This window comes from Podarcis cretensis (genome assembly GCF_951804945.1).
Source record: "Podarcis cretensis genome assembly, chromosome: 13".
In the NCBI taxonomy this organism is placed as follows: domain Eukaryota; kingdom Metazoa; phylum Chordata; class Lepidosauria; order Squamata; family Lacertidae; genus Podarcis; species Podarcis cretensis.
The window spans coordinates 17,514,275-17,530,594 of record NC_137182.1 but is presented as its reverse complement, the minus strand read 5'-3'; the positions used below and the strand labels follow the sequence as shown (position 1 = coordinate 17,530,594).

The 16,320-nt window shown below is 45.1% G+C and overlaps 1 protein-coding gene across 1 annotated transcript in view; it reads right to left on the bottom strand.

Annotated features, from left to right (window-relative positions):
- The window catches only part of DNAJC7 (DnaJ heat shock protein family (Hsp40) member C7), a 34,230-nt gene that overhangs the window by 15,103 nt on the left and 2,807 nt on the right, over positions 1-16,320 (bottom strand). Inside the window, exons 2-5 of the mRNA XM_079949723.1 lie at positions 4,334-4,422; positions 3,020-3,144; positions 2,052-2,165; positions 1,639-1,713 (exon numbers count right to left, since the gene is read on the bottom strand). Of these exons, the coding sequence (XP_079805849.1) occupies positions 1,639-1,713; positions 2,052-2,165; positions 3,020-3,144; positions 4,334-4,422 (403 nt within the window). The remainder of the gene's footprint in view (positions 1-1,638; positions 1,714-2,051; positions 2,166-3,019; positions 3,145-4,333; positions 4,423-16,320) is intronic.

Below are 16,320 nucleotides of genomic sequence, written 5' to 3'. Positions count from 1 at the left end.
GAGCACCAACCCTGCTTGATGGAATGCAGAACACACTAGCTTCTTCTCACTGCAAAGGTAACCCAGATCTGCTCCAAACAAACAAAGAAAAAAATTGCTGTTGCTTCTATTTTATGTGCAAAATAAACACATGGGCAGCAGAAGCTGCATTCTCCTCTGGGTCTGTGGGCTTACTGCCCCGCAGTCCGTCCTCAGAGGTTATTTTCTTCCAGCAGCAGAACCCGGCAGAAGAAAAATGGGGAAGAGTAGATGGGGAAGCTGCAGATCTCTGAGCTCATTTGTCTGCCATAGGACCCCCCGTAAACCACTAACTTTTCGACTGGGGGCTGTTTATGCTAGCCAGATTTAATGTGTTTCCCTCAATGATAGTAAGAGGAAGATATTTAGCTCTCCCAGGAGCAGAGCGTCTCTGCAAATGTAGTAAACAGGAACCTGATACTTTGGAGCATATTTTCTTTTCTTGTGATTTTGGCATTTATGCCAGAAGACAATTATTAGAGGCCTTACAACTTAACAGCCTCAATTCTATGCCACCAACGGTTCAGGACCTGCTCTCGGACAGGAATGATCAAATTACTTTAATGGTGGCTGAATTTTTGAGTGATGTCCATGTAGAAAGACTGGGCCATTATAGAGAGATTTTGTGGTTCTTAATTGATCGGTGATGTGGTAGTGTTATATTGTATTATTTATGCAAATTGATTCTCTCTGGAGTTAAAGATCTGACTGGGACAAACCTTGTTATGCTGAATTCATATTTTGCACAATTTGTATACGGTGTTTGTTGGATAATGTGTGGTTTGCTATGCCTAATAAAGGACTGACTTTTTTTACTTGCATTTCGAGGTAACAAGAAGCATTCCTGAAACAGGGGGGAAACCACCCTGCTGCAACAGCCATCAGACTAACCCAACAGGCCCGGAGTGTTAAGACAAGAGAGGGTGGGGCGAAGCTACTATGATAAATGGCTAACTCTAGCTCCAGGCCTCAATGAGTGACTTCACGGGCTCTCTTGCTGCTCCAAAGAAGTGACAGCTGCACAAGAAGAGGACCATTGTTTGGCCTCAGGCTCAGCTGGGTTTTCGGCTCCCCCCCTGCCCCTTCCCATAGGTGACATCACTGCTGGGGGCAGCGGGAAGCGCCGAGACTCTCCAAATGATGGAAGGCCATGGGAAGGAGATGCTCCTTCTCCAGAAACAAAGGGCACGTTTGACGCTGCCCAAGGCACAGAGAAGCCCGGGGAGAACTGGCTCGAATCTCAGACAAGGCAGGGTTCTTCCTTAAGACAAACTTGAGATTGTCCCTGGCGAGCCAGCTGCTCTCAGCCATTAGGAGACAAGTGAGCTAGGAATTCACCGGGATATACGGAGGCCTTAACACCGGGGTCGAAGGGGCAAAGTTACTCTGTCTTAAGATGCACTCTGAGCATGAGCAGGGGGCACACAGGGACAAGCAATGAGCCATTCAAGGGAGACTGGATTCCGGTTCCCTTGAGTAACCAGAAACAACCCTAGATCTTTCAGTCCTGGGGTGGTGAGAAGGAAATCAACCCTATTTCCAAATCATTCCCAGGGAAAGACTGCATTGTCGTGTGGATAAGGCGGTGGTCGGTGAACTGCAAGGCTGTTTCGTTTGTACCTTTCGGAAATCCCGTTTCTCAAAGTCAATTTCGGCAATTTTCTCGTACTCTAGAACAGTTCTGGCGTTGTTCAGCTGCAATGCAAAGCAAGAACACTGTCAGTTTCCATTGTTAACAGCCTATGCAGCAAATAATTCTAAGGTTTTATTTATTTTTATTCAAGATATTTGCAACCCCGCCGCCCCTTCCGAAGAAGATTGCAGGCTGCTTTTCTGCATATCTTGAATTCCACAAATACCTGCCTTATACCTTGTAGACACTCTCGAGAATCTCTATATTTAAGAATCAAGCTAAGACATCCTTAGACGCTATCAGATACAAGCAAGCCAAGGTTGTCGATTCGGGACAACCATCCTAGTTCTGCCAGATGAGTATCCCTCTCTTCAGGCAAACTCACTTGAGAAAACCATACCTCTTGCTGAGCTTGTGCGTTTTTATGATCCAGTTCTAAAACTCGTTGGAAGCAGCGGCTGGCAGCCATGGCGTTGCCCAGAGATAGGTGACACTTCCCCTCCCGTAGGTGTCCCTGAGAACAGAAAGGAGGTGGTGACTGGGAGAATCTCGACAGCATGCAGTGTAAATGTGGATCATCAGCAGGGGAGATGCACATATTATTTTCATTATTTAATAAATTTGTGGGTTGTTTAATCTTGCCCACGGCAACCAAAAGCAACTTAAAACAGACAAGACAGTAAAACCCACATAGATACATTAAAACCAAGAGGAAAGAAAACTACTATGGTGCCTCGGTTTAAGAACAGCCCTGTTTACAAACTATTCGGTTTACAAACTCCGCAAAACCGGAAGTAACCCCACATGTCCCGGTTTGCAAACTTTACCTCCGTCTAAGAATGAAATCCGAACGGCGGCGGGAGGCCCCATTAGGCAAAGTGTGCCTCAGTTTAAGAACTGTTTCGGTTTAAGAATGGACTTCCGGAACGGATTAAGTTCATAAACCGAGGTACCACCATACATCAGAAGCATCCCATCCACTTCTAAAAAGCCACAGATAGTTAAAGGCCAAAGGCCTGGTTATAGAGAAAAGTTTTCGCCTGATGCCTAAAGATACAAAATGATGGTGCCAGGCGAGCCTCCCTGGGGAGAGCATTCTGCAAACAGGAAGCCACCACAGAAAAGGCCCTGTTCTTGCATTGCTGTCCTCCAGACCTCTGACAGAGAAGGCACACGAAGGAGGGCCTCAGATGATAATCGCAGGGTCCAAAATGGACTCATATTGGGAGGAGGCAGTCCTTGTTATGGTCCTGAGCCATTTAAGCCTATATATGTCAAAGCCAGCACTCTGAACTGGGCTTGGAAATGGCTTGGCGGCCAGGGTTGATGCTATATGGTGATACCGTCTTGCCGCATGGAATAACATACCCGCAAAAAGCTGTCGTCCATCCTGACGGACTGCTGGGCATCCCCTAGGGCCTCCCGGAATTTGCCCAGCATCATGAGTGTGGCAGCTCGGTTCCCATAGTAGCTGGCATTGCTGGGGCATGCATCTGGAGGACAGGGAGCAGAAGCGTTAAGTACAACAAAGTCAGAGTAGAAATCCTCACCTCACCCTGTCCCCAAATCCTTGCACTTTCAATAAGATGGAAGCAGAAAGCAAACACCATTCACTGGTAAGCTAAATTCTGGATCCCTAATGAAATTCAGAGGTCTGTGGTTTTGTTTGCACGTTATTACAGTGGTGCCCCGCAAGACGAATGCCTCGCAAGACGAAAAACTCACTAGACGAAAGGGTTTTCCGTTTTTCGAGGTGCTTTGCAAGACGAATTTCCCTATGGGCTTGCTTCGCAAGATGAAACCGCTAGTAGCCGCTAAGCTGCTAATAGCCGTGCTTCGCAAGACGAAAAAACCGCAAGACGAAGCAACTCGCGGAACGAATTAATTTCGTCTTGCGAGGCACCACTGTATTCTTTAACAATTAAAGTTCGATAAAAATCGATAGGTTAGTTTTTTAGATCTTGTGGCAACCCTCACCACCAACTCCCAACAGATTTTTTTCTCTCCCCACTCCCAGCAAAATGGCACTTAGTAGAAACCATTCATTTTAATGTTTGTGCCTTTGCTTTGGGCATATAAACAATGAGGAAAGAAAAGGAAAGAAATGGGGCAAGTGGAGAGAACAGAGGTTGGAATCAGCAGGAAAGTTAAGGAAAGTTCAGAGGGCAAAAAATGGGGTGGGGGGGGGGAAGACCCAGGAAAGATCCACTCTGGAATTTCAGCCCAATACTGCTAGCATATTTTTCAAGCTGCCTCCAAAACCATGTTCAGCAACTTTTAAAAATCTAGTTTGTAAGGCTGAGATTCTCAGGACTTTGAAGTTTTTACATGTCTGCATGTGACACTGTCAGGTATGTGACAGCTTGCTTACACAAATATGGTTCAACTATGATATTGAGAATCACAGTGTTGCTTGGTGCACAAGAGAAACATTGCCATTACACAGGTGTTACAAGGACCTCTGCATCCAGGATGTTGGATCTAACTGAGGAATTCTGTTGTTGACTATGTATTGCCTACTCTGAACTGAGGTGAAGTATTACAAATCAGAGCAGAAGCGTGAGCTTTCGGACGAAGGAAATCAAGGCCCTTGTGGCCAGAACCAAATAGACCCACAGGAACGCTGCACCAATTCTCCTATTAACAAACCAAGAAAGCCATTCTCTCTCTCTCTCTCCTCACCTATCGCTTTTGTGTAGTAGTTGAACGCTTCATTGTAGTCCTTCTTGGCGTAAAAGGCATTTCCTTGCTCCTTGAAGGACTCTGCTTCTCTGAAAAGAAACAAGCTATCACAACCAAGAAGAGGCAGCAAGATCCAGCATAGGCAAGACAACAGGACAGAGTAGGGCTTCCAAACATCTGAGTTAATTAACCCCCTGATGAGCTTCTGAAGTTGTCATCAACCCCATTCCAAATTCTTAGGAACGTAAATGAAATGAAGAATGTCAATATATAAACAGCATTTATTACTCAGTCTCCATTGCTAGGACTCATAATATGTAAGTAATAAGGAATACTGTTATACTGAGAAAGCAAATGATTAAATACAGGTTCCTCATTGGCAAGGGATATGCACTTTGTACATGCCTGCGCCTTTTGTTTTAGAGACTCGTAGTTCCCAATGCATTTTTTCATACTACACCACTTGAGCTTCTTTTCCACCCTAGGCTCTTTTGGAAGCCCAGGTCTTTATTTACATCCTGCACAGTCCCACTGACCCCAATATCAACCACTTTGGGAAGCCCCAGGATAGAGGATCATGCAATCAGCTAACCATGGCGCTAATGGCGGAGACTCCTCCCAGAAGCACAAAAGCCACCCAAAGCTGTTGTTCATAAGGAATTGTGCACCATTTCTAGACAATCACCAAGGATACATGGCTGAGAATGATTTTAAGAGGCCCCGGGGAATGGATCACCTTAAACCAGGGGTGCACAACTCAACCAAACTGAGATCCCATGGAATGCTTTAGAAACACTGTGTGTGGCCTGTCATGTTTCAAAATGAGGTCACGTGGCTGGGAACGAGGCATGCAAGCAGGTGCTCTGCCCACTGTCTTCTCTCCTAACCATGGTTCAAAGTGAGTTTCAGATCCTGGTTAAGAGGGAGATCTGGTTTGCACCAACTGTGGCCACCATTGGTGCTGTGGGAGGAATTCATGTGTTAACTAAACCCTCCCCCTCTTTCCTTTTTCCTTTTTCCTTCTGTGATGGAACTCCTATTTGGGGACTTCCCTGGCTTTTTTCTGGCCCACGTAGGACCAGTCTGGATAGTTGGCCTTGGTGAAGATTTGACGTTTTCATCCCCAAAAAGTTTTTGATTTGAGTTTCTATTGAAATTTTAATGTTGTACTTAATCTTGTTTTTAAGTTGCATTTTAATCAATTGTTTTTATACCTGGTGTTAGCCTCCCTGAGCCTGGTCTTGGCTGGGGAGGGCAGGGTATAAATAAATTTTATTATTATTATTATTATTATTATTATTATTATTATTAACTATGCAAGCTGAGCAAGTCTCTCGATTGTTCCTTTGCAACCGTACCATTACCTGTCTCACACCTAACGTCATATGACATCGGGTAAGAGGTGGCCATGGCCAGGGGAAATGGCCTGGTGGGCCAAATTAGGAAGAATGGGGGACCCTAATTAGGCCCATGGGCCACAGGTTTCCCACATGGGGTTTTAAGGGTGTGTAGGTTTGAATGTGGTTAATGAATCAGGAAATTACACCTGTACCTTTGTTTCTACTGTGAAGACCTCAACAAAATGGCCTATGTGGCTATTACTCCTGATTGTTATAAAGAACCTCCCAAGTTGAAAGAAAATATGCCAGTGAATACTAATTTCAGAGGACAAAACGTGACGGGATGGCTGCTAGCTTCACCCCCTTCCTTGTAGGATGCTGGTCTGAAAGGACGTTGTCTTATACAGCAAGTCTCTTATGTTCTTGCAATGGCCCAAACTGACATACTCACAGGCAATATTTTTAGTTGACCAGAATGTTTTCAATGGGCTAATCAAGTAATAGCTGCAAAGCGGACCCAAACCATAATGGAGAGATAGCTTTAAGCAGATCTATTCAGCAGAGTGCCACCTCCTCACTACTCCCAGGCAAGAGGCAAGAGAAAGGCCCTCTGGAGTGGACAATGCCAGCTATGTTAGGACAGCCCCTTGGAGAAAAGAGGAAAACAATAGAGAGTTGTGTTGGGGTGTGTTAACATGGTTTTAACCTCATTCTGGCCCCAACACTGGCCACCCCCTCTGGATTCCCTTCCCCCAAGGGTGTTCTCACTAGAATGGCATGGTTCATCCATTCTGCCAATACAATAGAAGCCAAGGACATCTCATCTCCCCAGGGGGCTCGGGGTGGTGAAAGCCATGACATGTGCAGCTCAAGTTTACTGCAGCCAATCAAATTTGGCTCAAGAAGCTAACCATGGCCCTGATTCGTCCCTTGCTTATACATAATATAGTGGTTTAAGAGGAGTGGCACAGGCAGTTCAATAGGTTTGGGACAGTCAAAGAACAATTTTAAAAGTTCCAAAACCCCTCATTTTCACTTAAAAAAAAAATTTTTTTTACTGTTATTTATTGTAGGTAGACATGAGAAAACAAGGTTCACATTAAGACATAATTTGAAACCAGGATTTCCCACTCTATGGATAGGTGTTGGGCTCACTTAACAGAGGAGACTGGAATCATTCTCTTCTGGCTTGAAAACCAAAGTCAGCTCCCCACATCAACACACTGGAAAATGGTTCCAGAAGAAGCCTGGATCAGAAACATACGACTGACCCTGGCTTGTTCTCACTAAAAAGAATGTAGAGCAAACCACAGTTTGTCAGGTCTGGACTGTCACACGGAACTGTGGCTTGTTTGAAGTCAAGAGCAAAAGCTCCAACTTCCTCCTCACAGGCATGAAATGGGAGAGGAGAGGGCAACAGATTTGAGTCCAAGGCTCACTGTAGCTTATTTTGTCAGAACCAGACCAGTGAGTCTGGTTGGAATATTAGGAGGTTTAGGCCTAGTTCTTACAAATAGCAGGTGACATGGTAAACCTGTGCCGGCAGTATGTCCCCCATTATGGACTGCAGGTGGGCACGTACAAGGGCAAGAGAAATGGATGACTGCCACAATGTAGAAATCGCAACACGTGTTTCCTGCTCCACCCACTCAAACCTTCTCCCCCGCTTTCGGGTTCATAGCCTCTTTTAAAGAGAAACAGTGGTGCCCCGCAAGACGAATGCCTCGCAAGACGAAAAACCCGCTAGATGAAAGGGTTTTCCGTTTTGGAGGCGCTTCGCAAAACGAATTTCCCTATGGGCTTGCTTCGCAAGACGAAATGTCTTGCGAGTTTTTCCGACTTCCCCCCTTCCCCCCCCTTTTTCTAAGCCACTAAGCCGCTTATCCGCTAAGCTCATAAGCCGCTAAAAGCCGCTAATAGCGCTAATCCGCTAAGACGTCAATGGGCTTGCTTCGCAAGACGAAAAAACCGCTAGACGAAGAGAATCGCGGAACGGATTCTTTTCGTCTTGCAAGGCACCACTGTACTGATACCATCTCTTGAAACCTTTCTGCACATGAAGAACTACAGTTGGTCTTTTTTAAAAAAAACAACCCTGAAATTCTGGACACCCAATCAGGTGACTGCCAAAGGAGTAACAGCAAGTGCTTATCTTTTCTTGAAGGTGCTTTTAAAACAACAACAACAACAACAACAACAACAACAACAACAACAACAACCCTCCTACGTCATAACTAATGGACTGGTCCCACTTCATATCCCAGACATTTCCCCACAATAAAACTGGTTTGTTCAGCAGGTTAGATTTATATCAAGATTGGGCCCAGATCAGTATGGAAGCTGCCATGCCAGCTGAGTCTTTTCCCCATTTATCCAGATAAAAGCTTATTTAAATAGAAAGGGGAGAGATGTGCATTAGAGGACATACATAATTTGAAATGTATTCCTAAAGAATAAAGATGTTCTCTAGAATTTAACAGATACTACAGTGGTATCTCTAGTTGCGGACATGATTCGTTTCAGGGTGCTGTTCACACCTCGAAACGTCCGCAACTAGAGCGGCGCTTCTGTACATGTCCGAAACGCGCAGAACGCTTCTGCGCATGCGGCAAAACCCGGAAGTATGCATTTCCAGGTTTGCCGCGTTTGCAACCCGAAAACCCGCAGCATGAAGCAAATGCAACAAGAGGTATGACTGCACTAGGATTAGAAGGCAATGAGTGTGGCCACTATAGGAAAAAAATGGAACCAGGATATGTGGTAAAGCATCGTTGAATTTACTGTTTGGTAAAGGTGCCACCTTCTCGGTTGCTACTATTTATATTAAAAATGCTGTATTAAGATGGGCCTTTGGTGCCACCAGACTCCTTAGAAGTTCCTAAAGGTGATTTTTTTTGGGGGGGGGTGGCAAATGTTGACATGGCAATAGAGATAAAGGGGATTTTATCCATTTGTTGTGGGACTGTAGTAAGGAAAAGCGGTAGTGGGTCACAGTTGCCGATGTTCTCAAATAAATAGTTATTTTCTTTGCTAAATTATGTGAAAGAGCAAATACAATCTCCTTACTGGACCTGGGCCATGTAAATTTTTGTAATTTTGTAATTGTTCATGTTAGGGAATGGAAAGATACAATGGTACCTGCGAACACGGCAATCCTGGAAGTGTATTCTTCCGGGTTTCACTGTGTGTGCATGCGCAGAAGCGCTCTATCGTGCCATGCATATGCGCAGGAGCGGCGCCTCTGGATACAGACTTTTTGGGGTAAGTACGGACCCCCAGGATGAATTAAGTTCATATCCGGAGGGTCCACAGTAATATAGAAGATTGGGTAAGGAAACTTGGGGGATGATTAGAAGTAATAAAGCCAACTGCAGGAATGGAGGAGAGGGAAATTACAGAAGTATTAAATGGCTGGAAGTTAATTACTCAAAAAGAAAATAGTTGGAACTTCAGAGAAGGGAACTGGTTTTATTATATTAGATTAAGCATCTTCTTAAGGTTATTGTCTGGTCTGCACTTAGAACAGTCCAATCGGATTCTGAACTCCTTCATTCTTGTTTATTAATTAATGAAGTATTAGATAGCTTTGTAATAACTCATATTTAATTTGTGCATTAAAGGGTGATGCATGGTATCTTAATATATATTTGCTTATGCTGTTGATTGTTGGGTTTGGAATGTGAAATCCTGGTTTAGATCAACCAGTTTCTCATTGTGTCTGATGAAATGGGCTACTGTGGCTTAATGCCACTTTATTAAACAGGATTCTGGGTCCTGTTCTGGATGTATAATCAATTCATGCAGGGCCCTAGGCCAAGCATGTGGGGCTCGGTGAATCTGCCCTATACATATTTGCCTTAGAACGCTCCTTAAAATATCCTGTGGATACATATCTCCAAAGAGAAGATCAATAATGGCAGGCAAGCTGTTTTTTAGGAGGTTGTTACTGATGTTCTCATCAAAAATCTCCAGTAAGCTTCTGAGAAACAGTAAAAGTCCTTGCAAAGAGGGTTTTGCTTTGACTGCTCTGTTAGAGCTTTCACTGTTGCTTTGCTAGAATATACAGCCTTTCGCACCAAGGAAGCTTAGCAGGGGGGGAAACAGCAAAATGCACTAGGCTTTTTTAAAGGATCCGAAGCAGACAAATCAACAGACGCTCACAGCTCACACACCAAAACTACAGCTACTGAGGTCCACCATGTTTCATCAATGTGGAGAACGCACACATCAGATATATTTCAGAAGTGAGCCCTGCACTTGTTTACGAACTACTCCTATTACCACAACAAGGGGGGAAATTCTGATCTCCTGATATCATGAGTGATTGTTTCTGCTCCGAACAGATGCCAAAGCCTGAATGAGGTCATTCTGCAAGGCCCGCACTGATGTAGGCTGCGTTCCCCCATTTGCTACTTTTAAAGCTGGAGAAAGAATCTGGCTCGGCTAAAAATACAATCCAGTTCTCTGAATGGGTCTCTTTGTTGGGCGAGGAGTTGGCGTCCCTCTCTAGTGAACCCTGGGGGTGGGGGACAGAGTTACAATAAGCATCTAAAAAAAGGAACCACCCACCACTGCTAAGGTCCTAGGCATTGCACAGCTGTGCCAGGAAGGACTAAGATATCCATACCTCTCGGGTACCACACACCAGTACACTTACACAGTACCAAAGCAGGTGTGAAACTCGGCCCCTCGCAGCCAGATGGAACAACAAACCAAGATAAAAAAACCAACAGGCCATTTCAGGGACAAAGAGCTGATAAGCAACTGAATCCAACTGTTAAGAGAAAAGCTGGAAAAAATGCACACAACTTCTGGTTTCACCTGCAAGGAGAGAGATGTCCCGCTTCGATTAAAATAATATTCAGTACCTAGTCCCCAAGGCTGTGGTGAAATTCGAAAACGCAGCAGCAAAAAGTGCAAGACCTGAAAAATCAAAAAAGGAAGTGGGCAGAATTACATCCTCACTCTGTTTTCCATGGCTTCCAAGTTAATGGCTCAATCAAGGCTGGGGAAAGACTCTCAGATGCCCGCTAAACAGTAATACCACTGAAGAAGACAGATGGTGAGAATAGCTCAGTCGGTAGAGCATGAAGGTTGAGGGTTTGAGCTCCACGTAGGGCAAAAATTCACACACGGTAGATGTTGGACTAAGTCAGGGGTCCCCAAACTAAGGTCCATGGGCCAGATAATGCCCGAGGGACTCGTTTATCCGGCCCGCGGCAACCCCTGCCACCCGCTCTTACTAGCGCAGCGCGGCTGCCCAATTCCGGGTCAGAGGAGCACTGAAAATAGCTTGTGCGCATGTGCAAGCGTTATTTCCAGTGCACATCCAAGTCGGAGGAGGCCTGTGCACATGCGCACAAGCTATTTCTGGTGCTTCTCTGACCCGGAAGTGTGCCAGAAATAGCATGTGCGTACGCATATGGGCATGCGCTCCCCCGCCGTCCGTGCAATCGGTGCTGGAGACACCGGCCCGAGGCGTGGTAAGTTTGCTGACCCCTGGACTAAGTGACCCTCATGGTCCTTTGCAATTCTACAATTCCCTTATGAGTACATACTCATCCTGGTTCAATCTCAGGTCAGGGGTGAGCAGTATTTCCACTGCCCAGGGCCTCAGGGTTTTTTGTTTTTATGTCAGGCTGAGTTCAGCAGACTAGATCAGGCAGTATATGCAAAATATATGCATATGTAGGACAATTTATGTAAGCTGCCATTCCCTCAGCACAGTTTGTCCCAGATATGCGACTTTCAAACTGTGTAGAACTGGCATTCTACAGATGGCAATGAGATCACTAAGGGTGGCCAAGCTCCTAAGATGGACAGCTTGCCCACCACTGATCCTTTCTTACAATGTGCAACTGCAGGAAAATGCTAGATTATGTTCCAGGTCACACTTTCAGTTAAAGCAGAGCAACAGGTTTGGCTGGGGAAACCTGCATGAACCAAGTGTGAGGTCTAGAGTGTATTGCATATTTTTCTGCAATGTGCTAGGATTCTGCACCAGATGTGCAGGATATGTTCTCATGCCAAAAAATCTATATGGAAAGTGTTGAGTTTCCTGAGGAAACAGGAAAAAGTCTTTTCCACATACAAAATTCAACTTAAGACCAGGCATGAAACAATAATAGGGATTCACGTTTTTTCATGCCTGGGGCCTAACACATCCTATTTACCTTAAAGTTTCCCCTTTCTTCTTTCAGGATGTGGCTCACAAAATTATCCTTTTGCATCTAGCAAGCACCACGGGCATGCAGTGGCTGTTTCTCTCTTCCTGCAGAACTCCGTGAACAGGGAGGTACAACCTAAGGTGCAGGGAAATTGAATCATTGCAAAATGAGGAAATTAAATATGGGAGGCTGGGATTGAAGGTAGGGCCTGCCTAGAGATGATTTTTGTGCCTGCTCCAGATCTGACTTGTATGATGGCAGGCCAAACAACACACAATGCAGGTTATTGTGGCATGAGAAAAAATATCCATCTGTGCGCTGGTGCCCTCTAGTGTTTAACATGGAAAACAGTAGTCTGCCTGCTCCAGCAAGGTGTTCAAAAAGCAGGCACTGAGCCACATGGCTTGCACTTCATTCTGCAGATTTCTTTCGTATACACATGGGCAGGGCAGGAAAGGGACTGGGAAGGCTGCTGCTGACAAACTGCAACCTCAAAACCGCACCACTGAGATTCTCTTTCCTGTTAAGGTCATGCCACAGATCACTTTGCCTGCAGCACACCACTGCACTGCCTCCCTAGGAATTCAGCAGCCTTTGGTTTCATTTTCCTGGAAATTAGTAAGCTGCCAAATATCCAGGAACTATAAGAGACTCAAGGAGCTGCTGAGTCCTTGTGCTCTAAATAGGTCTGGCCAGAGAGAATTCTTGGATAGGGCACTCTCAAAGCAGAGAACAAGAACAGTTCTCTTCTGTCAAGAAAGCCTTAAAAGCTCATACATGGGAAATCAAAAATTAAAAAGGAAGGGGGCAGAAATGACTCTGGCAACCCCACTCGCCTTTGAACGCAATGGGTTTTGAATGAAGCAATTTTGGCTATGGGCACAATCCCTAGAACGTAACCTGCTAGGTTACTGTATTTAAGAAAATAGGCATTACGTCTTCATAGTTATGGTGCTTTACCATTTAAGTATACAGCGGAATCTCGGTTCCCAAATGCCTCCATTGTCGTACATTTCAGTTCTCAAACACCAAAAACCCAGAAGTAAATTCTTCCGTTTTTTAATGTTTTTTGGAACCCGAACGTGAGACGCAGCGTCTGCTGAATGCAAGAAGCTCTTGCAACCAATGGGAAGCCATGCCTCGGTTTTCGAATATTTCGGAAGCCGAACGAGCTTCCAGAATGGATTTTGTTCGAGAACCGAGGCACCACTGTACAAAGCTACACTGACAGCAAATCTTGATAGCTATTCCTCTTCTTGTTGAGCTCCAGAATACCAGACGCCATGGCCTCATAACATAGTGGAGGGACGCTTCCATGGTATTTCTCAAGTAATCATGGATCCATGGCAGTGGTCTCACCCTGTGCTTTCAGACATACACTTTCCCTTCACACCTTCTATGGAGTTGCTATGGTACCATGTAGAGAATAGGCATGCCTTTCCTTGTAACATGTGAAAAGACCCTGAGAAAGTCATAAGAGATAGGGACAGGCTTCATGAGCAGAGTCCAAATGTGTTTCTGCAACATAACTCACTTGTTCCTGTGCTCCGGATTACATTTGTTAATTTCTGACTTAAAAGGGAAAGTAAGTAGGGGATAGTTTAATGTCGCAGGAGACCTATCTCTGGGCCACAAGGTTAAAGGTAAAAGGTAAAGGTACCCCTGCCCGTACGGGCCAGTCTTGACAGACTCTGGGGTTGTGCGCCCATCTCACTCAAGAGGCCGGGGGCCAGCGCTGTCCGGAGACACTTCCGGGTCACGTGGCCAGCGTGACAAAGCTGCATCTGGCGAGCCAGCGCAGCACACGGAAACGCCGTTTACCTTCCCACCAGTAAGTGGTCCCTATTTATCTACTTGCACCCGGGGGTGCTTTCGAACTGCTAGGTTGGCAGGCGCTGGGACCGAGCAGCGGGAGCGCACCCCGCCGCAGGGATTCAAACCGCCGACCTTTCGATCGGCAAGCCCTAGGCGCTGAGGCTTTTACCCACAGCGCCACCCGCGTCCCTACAGGCCACAAGGTTAGCTGTGTTATTTATCATCTGGCCCTTTAGAACTCACATTTCGATTTGAACAAAAAACACAGTTCACTTTCCTAAAGGAATCTGCCAAACATACAACGTATGTCCTGTTAAAAGTCTCTGAGAACCCAGTAGATTAGTTGGTGAATATCACAAATAACGTGCAGGCCACTCTGTGAGACTTTTGGGAACAAGAATAGAGTTTAAAACACTTTAAAATAAATAATGCCTCTCAACACCTGCAGTTACTCTGGTGGAATTATCCCACTGCACCAATACTAAGGCAAGAGTAATTTTACCTCTGAATGCAGGTAAAGCAAATTCCATGGCGAGTTTTAGAATTACAATGAGAATGTCCAAAAATAGGTATTTTAGCAGCCAGGAACTGTAAACAAACAAACAAACAAAAATAACCATCCAGGTTTTTCCAGAGTCCCAAGTTACGCCTGGAAATTTCCACATGAATGGTGATGAACACATTTCTAGCTTCCTTGTCAACTTGCATGCTGTCTCTTGGGGAGATGCCCCAGTCTCCAAGGCATGCTGCAGACTAAAGACTACTCAAGAGAAAAGTCTTATTCTAGATACAGTTCTGATATACACTCCGAGGACCTTCTTGGAGCCACCACCCAAGGGCAAAAGACAATGAGTGGGTAACTTCTAAGCTATTTGCGTTCCACGCTCTGCAGTGAACAGATGAACTTCATCTGCAGGGTGACTTGGAAGTAAGGTCAATGAACAATATTTGTCATCTCTTTGACTCCCGTGTATTTTTATAACTTTGACACTGACTATTTATTGCTTGGGCCATCTCTGCCAAGATGCGATGCCAATAACATGCTCTGTAAGTCAGCTTCCCCAAGTTACTTCTCTCCCTCTTCTGCAGTCTTCCACAAACATTTCAGCATCCCACAGTGCTGGCTAGATTAAAAGTGGTTCTGTTCTTCTCCCATAGTTCTCAAAGTATAACACCAAAACACTTCTGAAACTAAGAAACATTTGATAGACTCCCATGAGGAGTGGGACTCTCCTTCCTTGGAAGTTTTTAGCAGAGGATGGATGGCCATCTGCCATGGATGCTTTAGTTGAGATTCCTACATTGAAGGGGGCTGGACTAGATGATCCTTGGCCTCAGGGTCCCTTCCAACTCTATAATTCTATGACACAACACAAAGAGAGCAAAGGCCTGGATCACAGCAGGAACCAATGTGTTTATCAAAATAGGAAGAGCTCAGTTGGATCATGGACAGGGTTTATAGCTAGATGCCTCAGGATGTTGAAGAAGAGACCTCTGCTCCCAACCCCAGTCTGTTTAAATCACAACTATTAGGAACGGGTGTTAGGCTAGATATATTGAGCATCCTACCAAATTGTGGAAAAGAAGCCCTACCACCTTGTCCTTTTTTGAACTTGCTTACAATATTGGCTTTTCCAATGAGCATTTGCAGGGAATTCCAGAGGTACTAATAACCTAATGTGACTCTCAGCCATTCATAATATCACCTTTTGCGGCCGTAACCAGGATCACCCAAGCTATGTTGTACTGCTGTGGCTTTCAAGTTTCAGAGAACCCTTTCTATATTGAGTTACCTGCTGAAGAACAAGATTGGGGGATGCATTTGGGGAAGCAGTTAGCACATGTAGGGCACTGGCAAGGTCTACTTGGTGACAGTTTTGCTTTGTTTAAAAAGGAGTACAGTATTGTTAAATACTGTCTTGCATCTGCACATAAAGGAAGAGACCAGTAATGAGAGGGAAACAGTTTGGTGTTTTCTGAAGTTAATACTCTTCTCATTAAAGAAACCCCTAATAAGCTTCCAAGCAACCACAGAGCACCCCCTACTATACCATTTAAAAATTCACACAACAACAGTACCAGGTGTAGTTTAAAGGGGGTAGGAAGAAAGTTTTTGTCTCCTTTCTTTTATCAAAACAGTGACCTCATGCCCTGGTATGCCAAAGTTAACTGTTAGAAAGTTTAAGGGCAGAGCCATTGGGTAGCATCTAACAAAGTTGTTCTGTTAGCACAAGAACTTCCACCTGCACAACGGATGGGACTTCTTCACCCTCTTCTATCCCTATGCCCTGCAAATCTCCAAAGTTGGGTGTGTGGTTGGGGGGGGGGTGCGCGCGCACACAGGGAGAGGACAACTTCTTTGAAGACAGCCCATTGCTTCCAGACATCTCCTCTGGACCTGTGTGTGGGTAACAAGAGACCATATGGTACTCCTTGTGACTGGGGTGGGGGTGGTTTAGTAGCTGCTGCTACTTTTGGAGAATCAGCCTTGGCTTTGCCTATGGGAAGCTAACATTCAAACCCCACCTAAGCCATAAGCTCACCAAGGGCACATCACTCTTTCTCACTCGAGTCTAACCCATTTTACCAGACTCCCTTAAGGAAAAACCACATTGTTTACCTTTTGCAAAATGGTTAATCACAAGTGCTGTGAGTCAAACTGGGA